Source organism: Oreochromis niloticus, linkage group LG19 (assembly GCF_001858045.2).
Source record: "Oreochromis niloticus isolate F11D_XX linkage group LG19, O_niloticus_UMD_NMBU, whole genome shotgun sequence".
Taxonomy (NCBI): Eukaryota; Metazoa; Chordata; class Actinopteri; order Cichliformes; family Cichlidae; genus Oreochromis; species Oreochromis niloticus.
Window position 1 is genome coordinate 25,142,334 of NC_031983.2, and position 20,253 is coordinate 25,162,586.

The 20,253-nt window shown below is 40.8% G+C and overlaps 1 protein-coding gene across 2 annotated transcripts; it reads right to left on the reverse strand.

Annotated features, from left to right (window-relative positions):
• Nucleotides 1-539: 539 nt before the first annotated feature.
• Nucleotides 540-20,185, reverse strand: mia2 (MIA SH3 domain ER export factor 2). Of its 2 annotated transcripts, XM_005477564.4 has the most exons (29): nt 20,144-20,185; nt 19,714-19,819; nt 19,490-19,623; nt 18,941-19,027; nt 14,803-18,814; nt 14,426-14,674; nt 14,076-14,176; nt 10,193-10,324; nt 10,023-10,044; nt 9,772-9,860; nt 9,449-9,520; nt 8,763-8,873; nt 8,584-8,655; nt 8,352-8,456; nt 8,101-8,223; nt 6,528-6,707; nt 6,292-6,382; nt 6,072-6,139; nt 5,910-5,980; nt 5,718-5,819; nt 5,538-5,634; nt 5,268-5,335; nt 4,879-4,964; nt 4,102-4,215; nt 3,513-3,674; nt 2,213-2,473; nt 1,997-2,046; nt 1,760-1,916; nt 540-1,671 (listed from the first exon to the last, which is right to left on the reverse strand). In XM_005477564.4, the coding sequence occupies exons 1-29, from the start codon at nt 20,168-20,170 to the stop codon at nt 1,436-1,438; spliced, it is 7,185 nt and encodes a 2,394-aa protein (XP_005477621.3). In that variant the 5' UTR covers nt 20,171-20,185; the 3' UTR covers nt 540-1,435. The 2 variants fall into 2 exon arrangements, with proteins under 2 accessions (XP_005477621.3, XP_005477622.2); XM_005477565.4 differs by lacking the exon at nt 14,426-14,674 and having other exon boundaries at nt 18,517-18,814.
• Nucleotides 20,186-20,253: the final 68 nt, after the last annotated feature.

Below are 20,253 nucleotides of genomic sequence, written 5' to 3' on the forward strand. Positions count from 1 at the left end.
TTGATGACTTCATTCATACTAAGAGATACACAATTAAATGACAAAAGTTCTAACCCCCTATTAAAACTTTCTTTTTAATTATAGGACAGTCTGGGTAATGAGCTAGCAGATCTTTTTCAAGTTTTACATAGTTTCTGTCAACATTAAACTTCTATTAAGATGTCTCAAGGATTCAATATTTAATTACGACTGTGTGGTATCGCACCAATTGGTTCAGGAGAGGGGCAGCTGTATATTTACTGGGAGAAATTTGTATAATTATGACTGAAGCTGGAGAAGTAAAATTTATTTTCAGATTTTTTTGAGCATCTTTAAAATGTTCTGGAAATGTATCATGTGATAAATCACCAGAAGTTGGGATAAACTGTTGTATACAGTCAAGGTTAAAATAAATCAAAGTATATTTTGCAATTTCAGATGTGTCAAGTTTAAAACAATTTAAAAATTTATTTAAAAATAGTTACATTCTAATGTTTTGTTTCTCCTGATGACTTTACAGCTGTATGCACAGCAACTTACATTAGTAAATATGATGACACTGACAATTCAAGAGTCTTTATTAATCTAGCAATAATCACTTTTTACAAAATTCACATGAAGGTATCTCCTCTGTTCCAGTCAGTCTATTAAACTCACTCCTGTGACTGTTTATTCGGGGAAACATGAGCAGCTATTATAAGCCACGTTTTTCAAAGTCTAGGCCATATTTAAGTCACTGTAACACGATCAAAAGCACTGTTCAACTGCTTCTCTTACTGTGAAATAAGAAAAATCTCCCACTTCCCACAGGGAAGTCAGTGAAATTCAATTATGCAACTCTGATACATTTCATCAAAAGCAGTCTCCTTTGAGTTCAAGATCAACTCAGCTCAGTCACAGACAAAACCAGGCTTAACATGCTCGGACTGAAGTGTCATAAAATCCAACAACAAGATGCTAACCAGCTACATTTTTTTTTTAAATTATACTGATGATGTCAGACAAAAACTATTTCAGGGCTGTGTTTTTGCCATGACAGACATGGTATGATCATTCAAATCTCTCCATTTCGGTGAAGTATTCCCACCAAAAACCGCTGACGAGACGACAGGCAGCTGTTTTTGGGTCATGTGACGTGTTTTCATGCGCACACACGCAGTCCAGGCCAAGTTTACTTTAACATCAGCTTCCTCATAGAGAATGTAAATGGTGAGAGAGCAAGGTGAGGGAATAACAAAGAGACGTAAGAAATAATGTCATTGGACAACAAGCAGCAAGAAAACAGGCCAATGAAGGAGGATGTTCTCCCCTGCAAACACTATTCAATAAACATCCTTCTGGTGAATAAATAGATGTTTATGGAAAAAGGGTAACCAGCAATCTGCCCTACACTGTCCACGTTAAACATTAACCAGAAGTTCTTCGTCTCACAGCTGATGTAGAAACTCAGTCAGGCTCAAATGGCGTCTTCAGGTGAGGTTGCCTTCTCTGGAGACTGGCTTTGTGGTGCGGGAGGGAGGGATTGATGAGGTGGGGGAGGGCCCATGGAAGAAGGTGGGAGGCCGTCGGGAGAAGGGGGTCGCATATTGGGAGCATAGGAGGGCATGTGAGGATGAGGACCGGCAGGAAGGGGAGCTCCACTAGGATGGTATCGAGGAGGGGCCATCACTCCTGGAGGTTGAGGAACCCACACTGAAGGGGGAAAAAAATGGAAAGGTTAAGTTTACAATAATGACATCTGGAGATGGTTAAAGGTGCAAAGACGGATGAAAGTTCCTACTAGGCCTGATAGGAAGTCCCCCAGGTCCCCTGGGAGGGTAGAAATCAGGAGGTGGGGGTCCATAAGGGGCTCTGCGAGGAAAGGGACCATCCATGGGACCCATTGGTGGACCCATCCTTGGATCTGCTTCAGGGGGAGTCCTGCGTTCAGGACCAGACTGTTGGAAGACAGAAAAAGATTAGAGAGGCTGAGCCACAAATACACACTCAGTATTCACATACAGAGACACACACTTACCTCTCTATGGTCCTGTTCACCAGGTCCAAAGCTGTTTTCTCTGTAGGAATCTGCATTGATAAAACATTTAGTGAATTAACAGAAATATGAGGGTCAAGTGTGCATTTCAGCACATGCTAAGGAGGACTGCTTTTCTTTACATGTCCAACTTTACCCATTTACACTCAAAAAAAAAAAAAAGAGAGAGAGAGAGAGAGAGAGAGAGTAGAAACTCACCTGGCATGTCTGCAGGGTGAGAGGGTCCTGGAGGGAGATTCCGAGGATGGTGGGGGCCAGGAGGGAGTGGACCAGGAGGAAGGGCACGAGGAGGGAGTGGACCGGGAGGGAGGACGCCAGGTGGGAGAACACCAGGTGGGAGGACACCGGGGGGAAGGACGCCAGGAGGGAGAGAGTCCGGAGGAGGCAAAAAGCCCAGAGCTCCTGGAGGAGGTGGAGGTCTTCTGTACATGGGAGCTCCTAGTTCTGGAAACATATAGCCTGAAGAAGAGAGAGATGGAGAGTAAGAAGATATTAACTACACAAAGCTTAAATCTGTGGTGACATTTAGAAAACAGGATAGAGTGAGTGTCTGAGGTTTACCACATAAGAGCTGGAAATGGAAATGTAGTAATACGCTGTACAAATACTTTCATCACAGGGACAATTTTAGCATCCAGTGTAAAAACTCAAAATGCTTTCAAGACAACTGCACATGCAACATCAACATGCTTTAGCACCCCAAATATACACACACACACACACACACACACACACTATACTTATTTTTTATTTTAAATGCAAGATGCACATGCACACAGTAATAATATGCATGACAACTATGTTGAATATCAACTAACTTCTATTCATATTTGTGTATTCATGTACTCATTCATTCTTTTCATATGCAAGTGCTGGAATCATTGTAGGGGAACGTCATCCATGCAGTGACAACTTAGTTTTACCATCACCTAATGGATATATATATTTATATTTACTATTTAGATCTCCTTGATGTAACGAGATGCTTCACACACCAAGTGAATCACTTCAAACTGTCCAGGACTTACCTGCTTTGGTAAAGGGTACCTAATATGATCAATTCAAACATCCATATATCTTGAATTCTAATATAGTAGCTTTGCATGATTCAGAGCTTAAAATAATCATTCTTTTTATTATACTGGCCTTGGTGCAGCACCTCAATTGATGCTCTGAAACAATCTGTTTTAGCTTTTCTCCATTTAATCCAACTCTTTTTTTTCCTGATTAGCTTTCTGCTGTAAAAAAAAAAGAAAAGGTTTGAATAGGTGCACATGGGGCTTCCATGTGGCTATTTTAAGGTCTCACAGGGATTACTCATACTTACACTGACCTCATTTTTGAAACTTTGGCCAAATAAGGAAACTAACAGGTCCCCTTTCATATCTGTTTGCTAAACATTATCTTGATAATCTGTGAGATGTTGGCGGTGTGGGCACTTGTAACAGTCTGGTTCTCTCCACTTTTTTTTTCCTCTCTCACATATGAACACACACACCTGGAGGTCCTAAAGGCCCAGGGGGTCCTGGTAAGGGTCCTGGTGGGGGTCCTCTGCGATCTCTCTCCCAGGTAGGAGAGATTGAGCCGCTGTCTGAATGAGGACCTCCACTGCGCTCCATCTCCCCCTGGCCTCCTGGGGGCTCCCCTGGACCACGAGACACTGTGCACGAAAGGATTTTTGGAAGAAGACGAAAAAAAACAGAGTGACAGACAGAGAGAGGGGCACAGAAGAAGAAAGAGAACAAGCAGAACAAACGCCCAGAGAGGGTGATGACAGTCAGTCCAGATTTCATCATATTATATTCTGTTGTCTTTTGTGCATTCAAGATTGCTGTTAGCATGCACAGACCATGCTACAAAATGCTTCAGCGGTTTGTCATGCTACAGTCAGCTGGTCATCCCCAACATGCTGCATGTTTCTACACCATTTATGAGTATGAATGAGGAAAATGTACTCTCCCAATTATGTAAGGATAAAATTATTACAAGTATATTTATATTTGTAGTGTTTGTGTGTCATTCTAAGGATCTGGCCATGCTTGGTGTATGTGTTTGCTGCAGCTAGCTGCACCTTTAAATGCATTTACCTCTAGGAGACAGTCGAGCAGGTGGTCCATCCATTAACGTAGGAGGTGAGAGAAATGGTCTGGTTTCCGATGAAGGTCGACCCAGAGGAGAAGGAACATACGGTGACCTTTCAGCTGGAAATAAAGGAATGTTTGGTGAGTGCAAATGGAAGGAAATCTGTAGCCCTGAGTCTTTCGACCACAATTTAGGCAAGAAGCAGCTTTTTTAGAACTTTCCAACCACCTTCTTTCAGTCAGTGATTTACATTTAGAGATTTTAATCTGTCACTCTAATTATAGTACTTTCAGAGAGATTTTTGCAGGGTGGCCATTCTTAGGATTCACATTCCAAAACTGTCTCATTTATAAATAAATAAATAAAATTCTATTTTATTTATGTAGCGCCAAATCACAACAACAGTCGCCTGCAAACACTTTATATTTTAAGGTAAGGACCCGACAACACTACAGAGAAAACCCCAACAATCAAAGACCCCTTATGAGCAAACACTTGGTGACAGTAGAAAAGAAAAACGCCCTTTTAACAGAAGAAAACCTCCAGCTGAACCAGGCTCAGGGAGGCTTAAGAGCATTAAAAGGTGGCTACTGGACTTCTTTAAGTATTTGAAGACAATTCACTTCGTCTTCCAAGAAGGTTCTTCATCCAAACAGTTTGAAAATACCCTTTGCAACTTTAAGTCCTCAGAGACATTTTTGTGAGTTGTCCCGGACGTGGATTAAGCCCCAGATTAGAAGAAAATTCATTGTAGGACTCTACGTGCGTGTGTGTGTACGTACCTCGGAAAGGCATTGGTCTTGCTAGACTGTTCAAGGCAAACGGGTCTTTGTCGAGGGCGTCCAGTTTAAACTGTGTATCTGTCAGTCTGTAAACAAGCACACCTAAAGTTAAAACATGGCAAGCCCTTTTGGTTCTGGAGATGTTAATACAATTGTTAATAAATATATTTAAAAAGAAAATATATTTAAAAGTTGCCATGACAAAAGTAGCAGTACATTTCAGTCTTAAGAACTCCTCATTTTTAATGTGTGTTCACAACTTTTTATTTTAAAAAAGGCACAAACATAAAGCCAATAAAAGGACTATACTGGATCATAGATCTCTGCAGAAACATGGAGATGAGGGAATCATCTCAGTATTTCACTCAAAATGCTGACATCATGCTTACTTCTGTCTGAGGAGAGCGTTGTCTCTTCTGATGTCTGACAGTTGTCGTTCTGCTTCTCGGGATGCCACCTGGAAATGCCAAAAACATAACAAGACAACAATTTCAGGGGCAATTAGTGGTATAACCACCGTTTTTTCACTTTATGACTATACATAAGAGTGTAACAATTCAGAAAGAAACTTGACAAATCTCAACCATTTTATTGTAGCCATGCTAACAAGGGTGCTACCTTTTTGAACTACAACTGGTTTTTGGTGGAGTTTTACTAACCCAGTTATTATGAGCTTTCTTTTCATGTGCTGATATCTGAGTCTGGTAAGACTGTTTGGTTTTCTCCAGCTCTTCCTCCATTTCTTCAGCTCGTTGCCTGAAGCAAAGCAGAAATGAGACAGTTTGTAAGGACGAAAAACTAACAAATGCTTTCGAGCTGCTACAGACTGTTTCAGCTACCTGTAGTTGTTAAGTTCCTCCATCGCCAGCGCAATATTTTTGTCTGCTTTGTTTAACTTCTCCTCTTTCTGCAGACGGTCTTTCTCCTCCACCGTTAGAAGTCTACAAATATTTATTGACACAGTTTTAAAATCATCTGATTGTTACAAAAAGATTTGTTCATATAAAACTGTTTACTGCATATGCATATACCTGTGCAGCTTGAGCTCATTCTCCTGGTACATTTCTGTCATAATCTGGAGTTTCTGTTGTAATCGTTGGACCTAAACACAAGGTAAAGGGTTTAATCCAAAGGAAAACAGATGTGGACCATGTATAGAACAAATACAGTCACACACAGGTGAGGTCAGCTACCTGATCCGAGTAGCGCTCGGCGTCCGACTGCAAAGTTAGTTTCTCTTTCTCCATATCTTCTATGCTCACTTGAGGGGGGAGGGGGAAACAAAAAACAAAAACAAAAGACATGACATGCACGCTATCAGGGATATGTCTAGCCTCTAGTATGGTTCATACATGTCATTAATATGGAAAAGTTTAATAAGTAAATTGACAAGATGTTCTGCAGTTTACTTACATTGCAGGTCTTCTTTTGCTTTGATTTCATCGTTCAGTTTGGCAAATACTCTGTCCTTATCCTCATCTAGGGATTTGAGGTCTGCATTCAGCTATACAAAAATAAAGACGTGTTAGAGGGGAAACTCTACAGAGCTTACATTAAAAAAAATAAAAAATAAACAATAATAATTCTTGTGCGCCAGCACATCATCAACCTGAATGCCAAACACTATGTGCTTGGTTTTTTCCATCTACCTTAGCAGCATAAACAAGTTTCTGGACTTTCTGCAGATGGGCCTGGGTGTCCGTTATGTCCCCTCTTCCATTCTTCTCTCCTTTTTCTGGCGTACCATTGGCTGTCTCCTTTTCTCCTCCTTCCTCTTCCTCCAGATCTGAATCCCAGCCTTTCAACCTCAGCAGCCGATCTGTTAAGGACTAGAAGCAAACAGATTTTTTTCTGACAGTTAATTATATTCTCACTGAACCATTTTAATATATTTTCTGTCATTCTGCCATTTTCTGGAGACATGACAATAGTTGAGACCTGATTTAATATAGTTAAAAGCAAAAAACAAAACAAAACATAAAATCAGAAATTTAAAAATGTCTGTTTTTGCCCTTAAGATCTTGTTTTCATAGAGGTCCAGGCAGCTTCTAGCATGGCTGCTGTTTTCAGTTCACTCCCTGGAAGTCCTATTATGACCACTAACATTGTGTGCTCTGAGATTTCAACACCATCCTCTTTTTTTCTCTGTTTGCTCTCTTGTGAAGACAAGCAAACAGAAAGAAAGAGGGGGAAAAAAAGAGCAGAGCAAACGGCTTCTGTTTCAAACTGACCCGACTTCTATGCAGAGAATTGTTGTTGGTGCTGAGAGTTGGCACGTCAATTACAACGCAGCACTTTTTAGTTAAACAGTCTATAGTTTCCAAGCCTGAAGACAGATTAGAAGTACAACCAGGAGCATGCTCACTGCAACGCTGCTTGACTATTGCCCCCCAAAAAACAAAATTAAAACCCTTGAACACAACTGGCACAGTTACTCATTCATTTCACAAAATCACACATTTATCTGATAGTGAGTCAGGCATTGACCAGAAAACGGGGGCAAAGATAGAGCCAGGCTTTGGCACCTAGCGAAACAGTTAACCAGCCATGGAGATAACGATACAAAGCCAAAGCTGACGGTGACCAGTCACGACTACTGAAAGCAAACAGTGGGACACCAACAGCAATCTGGGAAAAAAAAAGTCATAACTGATAATACTTCTACATAGATCTTATGAACTGAACAATCTTTTTACAGTCAGCAAGTGAGGTGGAACTTTTAAGGAGGTCTGTAGGTGCTACAGTGTAAACAAAAGAGACAGTCTTGATTTATAACACCAGACAAAAAAAGAGAAAAACAAATGCTAAGGAGTAATCTGGAAACCTAAATTAAAACTGAGATTACAATCAGATTAATCATCCACCATTACCTCAATAGAGGCAATTTACCTTTGTCCTAAGAACGTTCAGTGGAAATTTTGTGAACTGTGATTTGTGCCAGTGTTCTTTATTTTTTGGCCACACAAACAAAATCTAAACTCAGCACCCTACTTGCAACTTTGTCAACCTTCCCGAAATATAAACAGAGTTAAAGGGTGTCTGTTTTCACACAGAGGCACACCTGAAAAGGACTAAAAGGACTGAACAACATAAAAATAAAAGTTGAGCTGGTAGCAACTCAGGCATTTCCAAAAAGATGACCTTAAAGGAAGACTGGCCAAATTTAAAATTTATCATTTTTATGGGCTGCTTCACAGAACTTCACCTTAGAATAAATCATACCATTATACGTTCATCCTTGGTGGCCACATCCTGCATCATCCCACTGTAAGCAACCTCACACCTTTTCATCTCTGCCTCCAATTCACTCACTCTCTCTGCCCATCCCTCCACTTGCTGCCTCAACTGTGGAGAAAAGAGTTGGGGGGGAAAAAAAAGTAAGCCAACAATCTTGTGCACCCATTTGGGAAAAACTATTTAGTTTACTGCCATATGAAGGTTTTTTTGTGTGTGTGTGTGTGTGTCCATCGTACATGAGCATTGCTCTCCTTTAGCACTTCATTCTCCTCTCCAGCTGTTTCCAGGTTCCTCTGTAGTCTGTCACTGTTCATACTGTACACTTTCAAAGTGGTCTGCGCCTAGAGAAGGACAGACAGAGATATTATAAAACCTAGTGGAACAGAGAAGAGGCGGAAAAGAAACATCAACAGAGGAAAGAGAACAGACAGGCGAAAGTACGAATGTGACAGTTTTGGAATACTGCACCTGCTCTTCCTGTGACTGAAAGTCTTTAGTTTCATCTTCAAGGGATTTCATGCTCTCCTCGAGGACTGCTATCTGGATAGAGAAACCAAAACAACTTTCATTCAGTATGAACTCTACAGCTTCTCACTCAGGATTGCCAACTAGGCTTCCACAGTACTTCTGTTAGTGTGTGCACCTACCCTCCTTTCTTGTTCTATCCTGTGCTCCCTTTGCTGGTCCAGTTGATCCTTTAGCTGTTCAAGATCCCTCTCCAACTCTCGTTTGGAGTGCTCAAACTCCCTGGCTTTGACCTAAGACAACAAGATCGGAAAAATACTTCAAGTAGCTGCAAAACTGGGACACAGAAACATGAGTAAGGGTTGTAAAGACATGACAAATAATTTCATTACAGATCTGAGGTGAAGCAGTGCAAATTTTCAACATTTTGACTAGTTCTGCAAGTCTGTGTCAAAAATTACACGGCAGTGGCTGTACTTCATTGTGTACATCAACAACAATAATAACAATAATAATAATAATAATGTTATTATTATTCTTTTTGTAATATGCTAAACCTCACTATACATTACCACTCACTCAAAAATTATTCCAACAAGTGTCAACATATGGTTGTTAAAAAAAAAAATCCTCTTTGTAGGGACTTTGACAGCTAATAAAAAAATACAAGCTTGTTCAACTGAATAAACAATAGGACATGTGTCTCTGTTCACACAGATGAGGGCACGTGGGAGCGTAGCAGTGTACCAGACATGAAGACTGTGTGAGCCATATTTATTAAGGAGCATTCAAGCAGGTTTTCTTTACACCAAGAATGGATGCAATGGACTAACATGAAACAGAGTTTTCATACTTTTTTCTGCCTTACCTCCAGTTGTTCTGTCTTCTGAGTCTGAGCCAAGACACCACTGTCCCTCAGTGAACTCTCAAGGTCGTCATACTGTAGATGAATAAATTTCTCAGTACATCATCCATGATATCATCAAGAATTACATTACATCTCTGATCACCTACAAATGCTCAGAAAGTAAACCTCTCTGCTTTGTAGATACCACCTTAGAAAGCTTGTAATCCAAATTACTTGAAAGCTATAGTAGGATATATATAAAAAAAAATTTAAAAAAATCTCTGACCTCACATTATTGTGCAAGATCAAATCTGTGTCTAGACAGCACTGGCATAACTACTAACCTCTTGTTGACACTGACTCAGACTCTCAAGGACTTTGGATTTCTCATCCAGTAGCTGTGCAACCTGTTCTGCCATCCCCTGCTCTCTACCTGAAAAACAGCCAAAAAATTCATATTTATTTTGCGTCATTTGGGGAAAAAAAAAAGTGGTTTATTTGTTAACATTCACAGGTCAAAGAGAAGAAAAACTATCAGTGATAATGTTAAACGTGTCCATAAAATGACACTCAGGAAGAGGAAGTGAGAACTTACGTCGGTAAATTCTGCTTTTTATCTGTGAGGAAATAAAAAAAAAAGAAAAAAAAAAAACTGTGCTCAGTGACAGGTCCGACAGTTCAAATAGAAGCCATACTTATCAAACCATCTTAGGTGGCAAAAAATATTTATGATGTTGAAATGAATATGCATGGCTGTGCACTCACAGAGCTGTAACATCTACAGGTGAACAACAGAAGTGTCACCAAGCCCAATAGGCCAGAGACAATGATAGGTTCCCATGGCACACCATACAGGTCTGGCCCAGGTCTTAAGTCATCGGGCAGAGATGATACCACCTGAGAAAAGAGAAAATAATGACCAGTTCCTGTTAGAAATAGGATATGTGAGTCCGGGAATAAAAACCTGATGTTCTACCGATGCTCAAGGACATTAGCTTTTCTGTCCTTGAGTAAATATGACTGCCTCTTGAACATGGGCAAAATACAGCCCATCTGCCCAAACCAGTGTGGAGACAGACCCATGCCTTATTAAATATATTAATAAATTGTACTATATACTATGTGCCAAATAATAATGCAGCAAGTATCAACTTTCTCTCAGTAGAACTTTTCGTGGTCACACACCTTGACAAAAAGAGAGATGCCATTTAAACGACAGTTTTTTTGATTAAAGAAGCAAATAAAGAACTTAAACTAACCATGTTTGTTCATAAGCAGTACGGTCAATGGTGCAAGTGAGTGTAAGAGTAAAGAAATTGTGTGTGCAGTGTTTTTTGGAGGAAGGAATCAAACCAAGAAGAGGCATCTCAGGGCTCTTCTTACTGAGATGCCTCTTCTTACTAACAGCTTTTGTAGAGCACTGGCACAATGGGCTGAGGTGTTGTTAATGCTGCTGATTAGAAATATGCCACACCTCCTCTCCAGATCCTGAAGAGAAGAACTAAAAGGAGACTGACAGGAAAGCGGGGATGGAGTGGACAGACTCAAACTCCTGGTTAGACTGACCTCTCCAGCTCTAAGCAGAGCAAAGCTAGTAGTACCATTACCAGCTGCATTTCAAGATGGTTGAGTATGAGTGTGTCAAACAAAGGTGAAGTCTCACAACAATGACGAAACCAGCCCACCGACAGGGTAGCACAGGAAGGAAGGTCCAGTGATAAATGATGAGCAGTGACTAAACTTTGAGAATAACCAATGGTAAACTGATCACAACAAGGCCCCAGACTGATGAAAAATATAAAATAAATCACAAATATACCAGGACAGCACTCCAGAGAAAAATCTGAGTGGCAAATACTGCATATATACACACACACACATACATACATACATACATACATACATACATATATATATATGTTTTTGTATATATGCAATGGTGTTAAAGCGTGACCATGCATTTGTTTATCATCTGACTGTACATTCACTGATGCATATTCAATAAATTTGAATATGCAAATATATTAAGCATTTAAGCTGCACCGGACTGACAGAGAAAGGTCAATATTTTCTAATAACGTTCTTGGTTTTTAGGACCAGGATTTGGGCTTCCTGAAAGCAATCTGTCAAACTCAGTGTGTGTGTTATATTTCTATGCAGTTGTTCAATGTGTGGCTCTTCATTGCCTGTATACAAGTCAGACTGGACTTCTGGGTAAACTGCTGCTTACCCCAGTTCCAGCTAGTATATGAAATGAAAGCATCAATTTTACTTATCTCCTGACAGAATAATCAGAATATGGATTGGTAAACAAAATACTACCAAACAGCTGGTCTTTAGAAGATAGGTTTATGTACAGTTACCCTGTTTTTGACCACATTAAATAGGGCACAGTGTTAATAGTTATATTATTCTACTACAGACAAATGTGGAAAAATACCTGCCATTTTTAACTTAAATCCGAACACCTGACAAGACAGCGCTGTTACTGACAACTAGCCAGCTAACTATTACCAGCTAACTGTTTGAGCAAATAAACACCTTTGAAAACAAGAAGAATAATCCTGACAGCAGGTCACACTCTTACTTCAGAATGAGACGGACAACACCAAGAGCTGTAGCTAGTACCGAGAAATAAAAAAATGACTGTTACATGGAACCCCGTTACATTATCTCGGCTAATTGGGAATTGCTAACGAAACCTGCCACATAACGTACATCCTTCACTTTCTCCACGGCGATACTGTAGTAAGCCTCTGCCGTCGCCTGGAAGTCGGCCGCTTTGATGGCCAACTGGTCACTCGCCGGATTCTCTGCCATGTCCAAATTATTTCATCTGACGTATATTTAAACTTAAAAAATATTATATTTACACCGTTAAGAAACTAGAGCCGAGAAGCGGGTCAGCGGCGGTTTCACATCCTATCCACAACACTGACGCTTAGGACTATACCACGTCCTGCTGGACGTCGTAGGGAGTAATACGAAAACTACTGTACAGCTGTACAACCATCGTAAACATTCCAAACATTACATAAAATCTGAAAATATAAAATAATGTAAACATAGCATGTATAATATAATGCATCATGTGCACGCTGTTTCGTGTCCTCACAAGTTCACACGGATGATTGCACACCCCCGCTGGTGAAAATGGTTCAGTCGCAACGTCACCAATTGTAAGATGCCACACTGGCATATCGGAGCGCTTTCAAAGTGACACCAGGGGAAACAGGTGTTACCAAAATGACACCTGTATTATCATTATTGTGATAATTTTCATTTAAAGAAAAGGTAACACATCTGCATCGAACGGGTATTTGTCCACGTGTCGCGTGCTCGGCCTTAGGCCAATGACAAATTAGGAGACAGGTGAAGTTAAAGACTTCCCATATGAAAAAGAAAGAGAAACAATTATGACCCACGTAGGAAAGTATGGAGTCGTAAAGCATTAACAGAACAAAATAAAAATGCTCTATTTTACTGAATTAATGAGATAATTAGGAAGGCTGTTCATAAGAGATATATGACATTTCTCAAACAATTACTATATTTTTCTGTCTTTTTCATGTGAATCAAAACAGTCTGACAGTCATCCAGTATTTCTTATACTCACCAGTCTGGCCTCACTTTCATCCATTTGAAACCACTTTCACCTTTCAAAACATGAGAGCCAGTTTGTATTCACAGGTGTGCGAGTCCAGAGTGTCACAGACCCAAATGTGAGTAATGTTTAAGGAACCTAGCCAGCTTGACAGCTGAGACGTAAGCAAAGCTAAATGCCAGAGGGAGAGTCAGCCCAGCATGTCACCAGTAATATCTTAAAGAACCAGGCACCACAAAATGCCACACTGACAGAGCAGAGGGTGATTTTTAGTGCCTCCCACATATTTTTTTGTACTATAACTTTAGCACCTTTAATACAGGCATGCAAACACAGAGGTGGGTCAAGTGATATGACTATATTAGAGAATTATTTTGACATATCAGGAATCATGGCTAGAAGATTATCCTGATATCAAAATGTAGGTTATGCTATAACCTATTTTGAGGCTTGAAAGTTACTCCAGCGAATTATCAGAAAACACATGAAATATGCAAAGTACTAATGGTTTTTTGCTATAGAAAGTGATAAACCTATCATATTAAAGCTCTTAAATTTCATTACAGGAAAACAGCATACTAACCAAAACAAGATTTTGAATTAGATTGTGACGCTTTGAGTGGCTGTAAAGTTTTAGGACTTGAAACTCGCAAAACATAAGATGTTACATTAACATCTTACCTTCATAGAATTTATCATAGCAGCCCATGCTATGATAAATTCTGCACCCAGCAGGACCCCAAAGTTCCCTGTACAACATGATCAAGGCCACAATTAGCTACACATCAAAAGCTATCGGGCAAAGCATGTTAAAACTAGATCAGAAAAAAATTTTCTGGCTAGGCAGCGTCCACCCTGCTTTGACCTCAGCCCCCCATCATCGCCATTGTGGATTAATCTCTGGCATGAACTGAAGAATCCCTCTCAAACGCACAACACTAATCTCTGTAGATTAAAGCAAAACGGTATATTTGGAAATCAAATGACAAAAAATTGGATTCTGTTTCTGCAGATTATAAATCCTCAGAAACTGGCACAGCGTACCTGCACAGTAAGCCATATGAGGAGCTCCCTCACTGCACAAGCGTGGGCGTAAGAGTCTTCAGCCATCTGATAAACGAAGTCCAGAATTTGCTTCATAACTCCTGCAGTTAAAGTAACACACATACTGCTGTTTAACATACATCTCTTTTAAATATCTAAAAGAATATTTGTCTTTTAATGTGACACATTACTGTAAAAAAAGAAAAGAAAATATTTGTGTTGGCCATCCAGTTTTTGGGGTTATGTGAAGTGAGGACGATGACGGAGTAGGTTGAGTAGCTTTTGCTTAAGATTTTTTTTAATAATATTTTAAACTCTTCTTGATTAATGGATACCTGGTTTATCCATACCTTTCAGCATCTCTGGTGATCCTGGCTGAACATGAGGAAGGGATGCTTCTTCAACACTTCTGCCCTGTTTTTTTCCTCTTATCTCATCTTTTCCTACACCACCACCCACTTGGTTATTGCCTTCTTTCATTATCATCCAGTCATCTCTCTGGATGGATGGATCTTGTGTCGTCTTTGACTCTTCCTCAGTGTTCGCTTTCTTATTTTTTCTATGATTTGAACAAGAGACGCCAACACAGCTGGCCTCGGCTGCATTTGACAGGGAAACACATGTACAGATGCAATTCAAAACCATGCCTGAATTTAAAAGACTGAATCAAATCTCATTAGTACTGGCCATGAGGAAGCCAGTAGGAGGCAATGTTGACAAAAACTACCTTGATGATTACGGTCGTTGGTCTGTCTTGTGTTGAAAGTCTGTCTCACTCTTCCCAACAGTGTTTCCAGCTTTTGAAGCGCCATACGCATTCGGGTCTTTTCTTTGTCCTCCTGCAGTGCATCAGTGAGTGTCAGGCTAGGAGCAATCAGCGTCTCCTTGTGATGATACAGAAGTCTCTCTATATCTGACAATATAGATTCATCCTCCTCATCAGGTTTGTACAACATGGTGTCTGAATTGGACAAAATGTAATCCAAAAACTGAAGCTTGTGTCGCCCAAAAAGCTCCAGCGAAATAGCTGTCTCATCTGCACCCATGTGAGCGAGCAGGTTTTTGTAATGTTTGGAGAGAGTTCTTGTCATCTCAGCAGAGGAAGGATGAAGCTGTGGCTGCTCTGTGATAGTGGGAGAGTCTTTGCGAACAACTTCAAGGTGGTGAGTGGTGGAATCTGGTTCTTGTTCAGAGTCTTGCGAATGCAACGCGTCAGCTGGACTAGTACTGAAGCTCTGGGCTGGTTCGGCGGACCCGTCAGATTCGGTGGTAGATTTCTGGCTGAAAACACCGAAGGGGTTTTTTAAAAGACCAAAAGCTCCTCTGGTTTTACTCTCTGCCATCTCCCCACTCTGATCAGTAGGTGGATGTGGGGACGCATCATCAGTCACACTTGGGGCAGTTTGCTCAGATATCAAAGACTGACTTTTAGCAGGGTCACTATGTGGGGCTGAAGGCTCCCTTCCTCCCTCATCCCAGGATTCACTACCATTACTGACATTTTCCCTCATTTTTATATCAGAGTCTTTATCCTCCACTACAACAGCAGCCTTCTCTGTGTGTGTCTGTTGACCGGAGTTTAACTGTTGTGTTGTTTTGCTGCTACTTTCAGTGTCTCCAGACTCCGTTTTATCTCCCTGACCTAATGCATGAGTGCTTTCTGCCTCCTCTGAACTGTTATTTACTGTTTCTTCATCCGAGTCTATCATCTGCCTCTCTCCTGGTGTGTTTGCTTGATCCTTTAGCTTCTCTGTCTGTATTGCTCCTTCACCTGCTGAACTCATTCCTTCCTCTAAACCGCTTCCAGCTTTTTCTTCACGCACTTGATGGCAAAGTTCATTTGAACATTTAAAGCTGTCATCCACCTCATTCTCCTCTTGATGCACTTCTTCAACCTCTGCTCGGTCAGTCTCTTCAAACTTTAGCTCCTCTGCCTTGGCTTTTTTTTTCTCTCCATCCTCCCCATTTTTTCCTTCCACATCTTGGTGGCTTTCAACCTGTGCGACTATTTCAGTTAAAGATGATCCTGAGCCGTTCTCACCTTGTGTATTTTTGTCATAGGTTTCTGTCTCTTCTGTGTTCATGGTGCTCAGGATCTTTGCCTCATAATAAGAAGACTGCACTGTTTTTCCCTCTTCATCTTTCTTCTCTTTTTCCTGTACACCCTCCAATTCTTCTTCCCTCTGTAACTTCTCCACCTTGTCCTCTTTTTCCTTCTCTGGTAACTCTTCCATCTGCAGCTGTTTTCTATCCTCCTTTAGCTCTCCCATCTCCCCCTGCATACTCTCCACTTCTGCCTCATTAGTCTCCTTTTCTTCCTCATCTTCCTTTTGCTCTTTCACCATTTTCCCTTCACCTTCTTTCTTCTCTTTTCCCTCTAGACCCACCAGTTCCCCTTCTTCCATTAACTCCTCCACCTTGGGGTGTTTTTCCTCCTCTGTATTCAAATGTTTGTTAGCCTCCTTTAGGTCTTCCACCTCTCCCTGCATGCTCTCCACTTCTGCCTCATTACTCTCCTTCTCATCTTCCTTTCGCTCTTTTATCTCCTTTAAATCCTCCAGTTCCTCGTTATCCTCCACCTTCATCACCCCTTGATTCCCCCCATCCTTTGACTCCTCCTCTTTTTCAGCCTCTAATTCAGAGCTTATCGCTGACTTCAGGTCATTTTCATTTAAATCTTCTTCAGTGCCTGATGCCTCTATCTCTATTTTAACCTGCTGGGACTCGTTTATGTTGTCTTCAACAGTTTCCTTTAGCTTGCCTGCATCACTGTCACTTTCATTGTCAATATGCTCCATCACTGGAGACACAGAGGGATCTGTGGCTAGTCCACTTGTTCCTCTGTCATCCTTTGGGATAGTTTGAGTGCTTCTGACAGGGTTATGCTGTGAATCCAATTCCTGTGAGCTCAGAGTTTCTCCCTCCTGCTTTAACTCCCCATGAACTGTCTCTGCTTCTGTGTTATTATCAAAAAGAGCTATTGTATCTGAATTGTCATCATTTGTTTCAGCACTATAAGGAGTAAAACTTTCATTCTCAGCTGGAACTGGATTGTTTTTCTCCATAGATGACGGTAAGTGAGGCTGGCTATCTTTGCTACTGTCTTCTACATCACCGTTCAGCTCCTCAGTCTGAGTTCCAGATAAATCTGTATCCTCATTACTGACTTCTCCTTTATTATCGTCACCCCTGGCAATTTTAAGAGCCAATTCTGTGGTTTCTTCTTCTGTGTTATCAGTTTGATTTGTGATTTCTGCCCCTTCCTCCTCCACACTTTCTGATTTCTTGTTCTCCATCTGGTCTTTTTCATCTTCCTTGACCAGCACAGACTTTGACTTTAAATCCACTGAAATGTGATCAGGGCCCAAAATGCTTTCAGATGGTGTTATAGAATCCTGACTGATAGCACTCAGAGTTTTTCTTTCTTCCTCTCCTGGCTCCCTGCTGTTATCCATATGTTCAGCGTCTTCACCTTCCCTTTCTGCAGATCTGTCCTCATTAATTTTGCTTTTTTCTATATTGTCATCATCATCTTTACTGGAGAGTGATTCTGCTAAAGCCTGAGATTCCTCTTCAAACTTCCTATCAGGAGAAATATCTTTGTGATCAACTGTGGGTTCAGCCTCTTCATGGAAATCACTGTTTATCCCACTGTATGAAGTATCTGTGTTGCTATCAACACTGTGACCATTAAGGGGTTCTGTAGGGGTATTTTGGTCTTCTGACAGTTCTTCCACCTCCTTTGAATTATTGCTTGTCTTAATAATTTCCTCCTCTGGTTCACTGTGATCCACATTCTGCGATCCTGTTGGTTGCTCTAAAGTTGTGACTATTTCTACCTCCTTAGATTCACTTTCTTTGTTTTCATCATCTCCAACTTTATCTTTCCTGAAACCTAGAATACCTCCAATCTCCATGTTTAACCAAGAATTAGCCTGCACCTTCTCCTCCTTCTCCTTCTCCTGTCCTGACTCCTGACTGGTCAAACCAAACCCCAGCGTGCTTGACAGCCCATTCCCTAGCCAACCTAAAGTCCCCATCTCTTTCTTCTCCTCTTCCTGCAACTGGCTGCCTTCAAGGTCCAAGGACATCCTCCTGCTCCTGAATTTCTCTGTGGGTTCTTTGTCTTCATCTGCTTCTTGTTCCTCTTCTGTCTCACTTTTGCTTCCACCTCCAAAGCTGAGCCACCCAGTCATTGTTGAAGTTAACGATTCAGCAGTTTCTTCTTTAAATTTCACACTTTCTTTGCCATTGTCAGGTTTTCCATTTCCTCCGAAGCCCAGCCAACCTGTCACAGAGGACGTGAGCGAAGTTTCAGCCTGAGTTTCTTTCCTCTTATCTTCTATCTCCCCTTCAGCCACACTGTCAGGTTGGTCCTCTTTACCCAGACCTAACCATCCTGTCACTGAAGAACCAAGCCAGGAAGAGGAGGGAGACCCACCTTGTTGATTAGGAACCACAGGAATCTCATGTGTCTCCTCTTGAAACCCAGCTCCGGAACCACCAACATTTTTATTCTGATCCTCTTCTTGTTCTTCTTCTTCCTGTGCAGAAACTGGGGAGTCTGAGGTTGTTAAGTGGCTTTCTGCTTTCGTGTCATCAGTGCTTTGGGTAATTTGGGTGGTTTCTGGCTCCTGGATTTGGATTTTCTGATCAATATAATCATCATCGTCATCATCATCATCATCCATATCCAGATAAGTGGAGCCAAACTCATTCATGCAGAAGAAATCAGATTTCTGCAGAAAAAGGGCAAAATTGTAATTCTTACGGAAGGACACAAGGAAGACAAAATAGAAATAATACTAATAATTACAATACTTTTTAATACTTAAAGTTTGTTTACATGTGAATGATGAAATTACCTGTGTTTCCACTACTTTCTCCACAGTAGTATAAACCTCCTCTTCTTGCACTGTGTCCTTTGGAAAATATCCAAACTCTTTGTCAATCTGAAATAAAAAAGGAAACAAAGGAGCTGTCAGCATTTTTCTTCTTTCTACCTTGAAGAAACACAGAAATCTCAACATTTGTCGTAACAGATTATTCTTTAAAAAGATGCTCTGTCATTTGGTGTTTCTGCATTGATGATGACTGCAAACATAATCTTTTATAATAATCAAATAATTCATTCTTCCTTTGCACAGAGAATTGGGGCACTGTTATTCTGAAAAAGACCAATCCCATCAATCAAAGGATAAAGGTCATCACACAAGTTTGTACTGATTGATTTGAGGTTGCCCTTTCATCCTAGGGAAACACCCTGGCAGCAAACTGCCCCAAACCTCACAGTATTACAGTGCAGGGGTCAAGGGATTAGGTTTTCTTTCTGTCTGTCTCTAAGTGAGCACCTGGCATGAATGAAGCTTTAGGGAAGCACAGAAAGGAAAAAAAGATTGAAATATGACACATACACTGCCTGCCCACAGGTCATTCCTCTTTCCAGTCAATTTGTGGTAAACAAAGATTGTGTCTCCTTGCCTGAAGCTCAGGAAACGACAGTCCTTACCACGGTGGTCCCTTATGGCCTGCACTCTGCTTAGGAGCCCTGCACACACCACAGCAATAGAACACAGGGGTGAGGTGACCATCATTATCGTCATTAATTTAAGGAGCTATCAGGAGATTTTGAACTTACTTTGACACTCAGAGTCTCCGCAGATCTTGTAGTCAGACAATAATCCGAGATTTAAGTGGGGTAAAATCACTAAAACTGCACCCAGTGACCACAGGAACCTAGAGACCTGAAAAATAGCCATGATTATCTGACTTTTAACTGGAGGCTATTAGTAGTAAATGTCCATAGTGGGGTGGAAATAACTCAGGCCCGTTGTGCTGGCAAGTGAACATTGCCTCTGAGCTGCTGCTGTGTGAAGACTCAATACTAAATGAAACAGCTGAGATAAGATATAAGGCCAGTATGGGGATAATCATTAACATCTCAGGCCTGCTTGCAATACCAAATATTATCAGTTCGCTGGTCAAAGGTTTCTATTTCGTTACAAGACTTAATTTTAATGGAAAATTGCTTTAATTGACATTTAATTGAGATTTTAATGCGTACACACATAAACGAGGTTCCGGGTAAACGCCATGGCAACTAAAAACAGACCCATTCTGTTATTTTCGACCTTTCTCCAGGACTGACAGCTGGTCTGTTGCTGTGGCAACAAGGCAA

Coding starts and splice junctions, on each gene's coding strand:
- mia2 (XM_005477564.4), bottom strand. CDS start 20,170: ATGGCGTTTACCCGGAACCTCGTTTAT. Junction 8,224..8,351: donor TAAAGGAGAGCAATGCTCAT/GTACGATGGACA, acceptor TTTTCTCCACAG/TTGAGGCAGCAAGTGGAGGG. Junction 4,216..4,878: donor AAGACCAATGCCTTTCCGAG/GTACGTACACAC, acceptor CTTTATTTCCAG/CTGAAAGGTCACCGTATGTT.